Consider the following 5,253-nt stretch of genomic DNA (forward strand, 5'->3'; position numbering starts at 1 on the left):
AAGCTGAACTCCACAAGGCAGCAGAAATTCTGATGCAGTGAACAAATGAATGCTTTGTAAACCGTCACCGGTGTCTTATTATTTTCTTATTGACCAAATTACCCATGAGTCCCGTGTTTCCACATGGCACAGCTTCGAAACCTCTACTATGACAGTACTAATTCTGTGTGTCATTCTTTGCAGTTTTCCATTGGATCGGTTTAAGGCTTAAGAGGGTGAATGTGGCGTAAGGCCAGGTTGGAGAATAGAACATTGCAAGGGTGTCTGAATGGGTCACTTCTCCACTTTGTACAAAACTGTTTCGATGTGGGAAGCGCCTTGAGCCCCTTTGTGTGATTCTCAGGAGTCCCAATTGGGTTTGGGGAGGCTGCTAGTGTTGTTTCCCAGTAGATCAGGATGGGAACGGGGGCCTTAAAAGGGACATCTGGCTGAATGCCTGTTTTTAACACTTGATTTATGTGCATTGACTAAGAGCCAGTCTGTTTAGTAAGTGATGTGTCTTCATAAGAAGAGTGTGTGTTTGAGTTTGATAGACTGGGCTGAAACAACTCATTAAGATTCTGACTCCAAACACAACAACAACAGTTCACCGTCTATAAAATACACATAGGGGAGAGCGGGGCACAACCTAACGCGGGGTTAGTTGTAACACACATGGTTTAACACTTTCCACACATGCCAGGATGATGAAACTTAGTGTATTTAGTTTCCATATCAACATTATTTAGAGAAAAAATTGCATCAAAATTAAAAAATCTTTGGAAGATATCATTGAACATTTATTTAACCAAAGCAAAAGTAAATTTCTTACCCAAGTAAATTTTTCATCTCAGTTTTTTTTCTGTTTATTTAAAATAAGACAATTCTTATAATATTGTAATCGTATATCTGTTATTTAACAGTTGAGATGTTTTTTTAATGCTGATCTAACCAGCAGAAGACACAAGCCGGGTTTACATTCCAGTTGCGCTGACGGGGCATGTTGTCACACTGTTACAATGTGCCCCTATTAGAACTACGCTATTATATTCTATACTTTTATTAATTCTATTGAGAAACCATGAGAAAAAGTTGATAGTCATAGTTTTTGAAGTCCATAAAAAGTGCATCTGCCCATCAAATAACGTGCTGCACGCGGCTCCGGGGTGTTAATAAAGGCCTTCTGAAGCGAATCGACGCGTTTGTGTAAGAAAAATCAAAATCAAAATCAAGTAAACTTTCGTCCCACCATGCTTCCGTGGAAAAGTGTTGAATGTTGAAAGTGAAACTCAAGATGCGTACGTCATGAGGAGCGTACCTGGTCGCGTTAGTCTTTCGATCGGCAGGGGAACTTTCAACAATTTTTCCATAAATTGACAGGGAAGGCGGTGGACCGAAAGTTTACTTGATAAAGTTTTAAATATGGATATTTTTCTTACACAAACGCATCGATTCGCTTCAGACGGCCTTCAGTAACACCCCAGAGCCGCGTGGAGCACGTTATTTGATGGGCAGATGCACTTTTTATGGACTTTAAAAACAGAGCAACTATGAATCCAATTCTAATGCTGGGATTAGCCTGGACTTTTGTAATATAACTCCGATTTTATTCGTCTGAAAGAAGACCTAGGAAGACTTGAGGGTGAGTAAATTATGGGCTAATTTTCATTTTTGGGTGAACTATCCCTTTAAGTGCAGCGCCATTATCTAATGATTCAATGACAGATCAGATGACGACTTCCGTCACTGACAGTGTGAAAAGGAATAGCCTATATCTGCTACTTTTTCGGCCACCCCAACTCTCCTCTCTCTGGAGAGATTCTGATGGCCACTTTTAACCCAAAGTTAGGCTATTCTAGCAAGTTAACAAATCAAACACAGCTTAATTCAGGGTTTAATTAAAAATCAAAGCTATATGAATTTAAAAAGAGGATTATATACAAGATTAAAGCTCTTGCCTCCGGCCTCCCTCTCATGTAGTGGTTGTTGAGAAAAAGCAAAGCTTATTATTATTGTGGAATTTAAAGGTAGTAATTTCATACGTGTGTAGCATGGCTGTTTACCAATAGTCGTCCCTTTACCAATAATTTGTCCAAACCCCAGAGAGGCTGCTCAGTAATTCCAGCTCCCCCTCTCTGAATGTAATTTGGGCCTATTGGGTGGAATGAGCTTGAATATCCAACCACACCCTAACCCCACCCAAAACATTAGATGTCCAGAGAGGTGGAGCTGGACGTCATTTGACTATGCAAGTGAGCACCACTTGAAACCCTCTGCAAACACACATACACAACTACATTATCTGTATATTTAGTGCTTTTCCATGGTAGAGTAAAAAGGTAATTCATTTCTTTTAGTGAAGATTTTTTCTCTCATGGCGAAACAGCAGTTTGTATAGTGTGAGAAAATAATAGACTGAAAGAAAAATCCTTTTTCTGGTGATGTCTGTCGTGTTGGCCTTGACATCACATTGCAGGCAGTTAGCACAATGTGATATTCACACTCATGCTTTATATGACTTTTATTCCAATTAATGTTGTTAGGATGTCCAACGTGAATAGTCACATGATATTTGATATAATATTGATATTTTGTTCTTTTGGGGGATCAGATCAGATATTACATACATTCTTTATGCCTGATACAAATTTGAGACACATTAAAGTCACTTTTACAGGTTAAATTTAGCAGCGCAAACCCATAGAATCCACTCCGGAGTCTTTAGATATCTAACCTCTTTGTCCAAACAATGTAGCTTCACAGCTTGCTTATTAACCGCGTTGCTGTAGGCAGTTTTGAGACTCCAGAACTGCCTAAACAAAAGAGCCATTTACTGCGCAATATTTTCTCCTTCTTCTACTTTTGGGTCATCAGGGGGAAAGTGAATGCCCCTTAAATGGCACATTTGATCTATTTGAACTATATGTGCTGTTCTATTTTCTGTGACTGTTATTTTAGACCACTGACTTGATGGCAAGCTGTCTATAGATGCACAATGGAGAAAGCTCCTGCTGAATACCACATACCTACTGGTAAACATCTATATACACATAAATACACAATATTAATAGTTATGTAAGGTTCTTTTATTCATCTTGTGTGAGGTCTGAAGGACTTTTAATCTTGTCATTCAGCTGTGTTGAGCACTAATGCTTTAAAAATAAAGGCATATGTAATTAATTAAATTGTTTTTTAATCGATTTGAGGATTATTTGCAAAAATCATATACGACAATTTTCATAATGAATAAAAGTCAAAGGTCATGTGTGGTATACAAATCACAATTAGTCATATCTACAAAAAGTTAAATCAGGTTTAGTTGCAATATACACAAGTAATACATTTTGTTTAAGATGTAAGCGATGTGGTTAGTGTGTTTTTTAAAATATTACACATAAACTACTTTTTCTTTCTATTTGTCTTCCTCTTCACAACAGGAATGTTTTTATCCATGATCTTTTCATGGCGAAGCTGGTAAGCTTCTTCTAAGTCATTTTTGTTTTACACATGGCATCGTTGTCTTTCCGTCTTTTTCACATGCAACATCATTCTTATCCTCCTCTGGGTCCATAAAAGCATTGATAGCAGATGTTTTTCTTTTTTAAGCATCAAAAAACTTGACAAAAAAGCTGCAGACAGAATGCCATCCCTCGCCACAGTAGCTCACAGCAGGCTCCATGTCTGAGACTCCATCATTCAGTACTCCAAACCCCTCATCCTCTTCTTTCTTCGCTTCCTCTTGCTTCTCTTTCTGTACTTTTTTTTCTTTCCTCACGGGCGCCTCTGTTTTGCGCTTGCTCTCTTGCATTCCCTCGCTAATGTGTGTGGTCGTCTCTTCTCCGCTTTTCTCTGTGAGTTTCATGTGAGATGCACTGGGCGCTTTCTTACACAGCCGTGTTTTCAGGACTTTCTCCCCCTCGCAAGCATTCTTTCGCTTCTTCAGTTTGCTCACCACTTGTTTCCAGTACTGGGAGGACTGGGTGCTGTACACGGAGCATTCCTGAGGTTTTCCAGCAAATTGGCATGTGTAGGGAGGTTTGAGCCCCTCCTCCGCCGGGAAAGAGCAGCTCACCTGGAGCAGGATGTTAGCTCCTCTCTCTAGCGTCTCCCAGGTACAGCGGTGCCCATCCTTAGTGCTTAGTTGACCTGACCCCAGCAAGGGATTTATGGCCGTTCTTTCGGATTCAGTCACTGCATCTGATGGTTGCTTGGACTTCTTTTTTGCCTCAGAGAATGATAGGAGGAAGAAGAGAAGGGAAAAGGTGAAGAGTAGACTCTGCCCTCTCATGGCTGTGTGGATGAAGGTTATAGAAAGGAAGAAATCTCTGGTTCAGGGCACACACAGCACCCTTAGAACAGAGAGAAATCACAGCACCTGCAAAATTAGAGAGGAAAAAAATGAATGCATGATGAATGGTTAACTGAATAGTTAACTAAAACTAAAACTTTTTTTTTTTAAATAAAATAAAAAAAGCTGCCATGGCAACATTTCTCATTTTCATTTTACTGTACTAAAATAACTATACAAATAAAAATGAGAACAATGTTACATATTACAACAAAGACTAAATGCACAATAAAATAGCTAAAACTTAAATTAAAATGAACAGGTTTTAAATGTTTTAATTATATATATATATATATATATATACTTTTATATGATTTTAATCATTTAATTTAATAATGATTTTATGTAATTGTAAAATAATAAACCCTTTTCAAATTTCAAAATGAAAACGATGACCTTTTATGTATTTTTTGTTATTTAATTATAATTGTATTCATTAAATTGGAATAGACCTGCATGAGTCTGACCGGCCTGATGCACCAAATCACACCCCATCCTCATCATCCTAATAAACAAAACTAGCACAGATATGATGTGTTTCCCCTCCTTATACGCCACTCAAGCACCTGTATTCTAGAAATAAAGTTCCTAGCTGTAAAGTTTCATATTTAGCGTTTCTCTCAGAGCTTTTTACTTACCGAGCGGAGTTCTCCTTCAGGACTGCGAGTGAGGGAAGCTTGTGGAAGGATAAGAAAGGAGGGGGTAGAAATAAAGGATGGAATTGAGGGATAAAGAAAAAAAGGGGGGGAAAGGGGGTGGGGGTGGGGGGTGGATGGTGGATACTTTTGGGGGCATCAATAGGGTATCCAAACCTCCCAGAATCTGGCACCTCCCTCCTCGTCTGAAGATAAATGAACACCCCTCACCCCATCCCTTCTCTTCACTCCTTTGTCTCCTTTCATCCAATTATTCAGTTTCTCTCTTGC

General features: G+C 38.9%; 1 protein-coding gene across 1 annotated transcript; it reads right to left on the reverse strand.

Moving 5' to 3' along the window:
- Positions 1 to 3,045: 3,045 nt before the first annotated feature.
- On the reverse strand, positions 3,046 to 4,991 carry fgfbp3 (fibroblast growth factor binding protein 3). The gene is made up of 2 exons (XM_079832494.1): positions 4,966 to 4,991; positions 3,046 to 4,354 (listed from the first exon to the last, which is right to left on the reverse strand). The coding sequence occupies exon 2, from the start codon at positions 4,265 to 4,267 to the stop codon at positions 3,581 to 3,583; it is 687 nt and encodes a 228-aa protein (XP_079688620.1). The 5' UTR covers positions 4,268 to 4,354; positions 4,966 to 4,991; the 3' UTR covers positions 3,046 to 3,580.
- Positions 4,992 to 5,253: the final 262 nt, after the last annotated feature.

Source organism: Gobio gobio, assembly GCF_949357685.1.
Source record: "Gobio gobio genome assembly, chromosome: 13".
In the NCBI taxonomy this organism is placed as follows: domain Eukaryota; kingdom Metazoa; phylum Chordata; class Actinopteri; order Cypriniformes; family Gobionidae; genus Gobio; species Gobio gobio.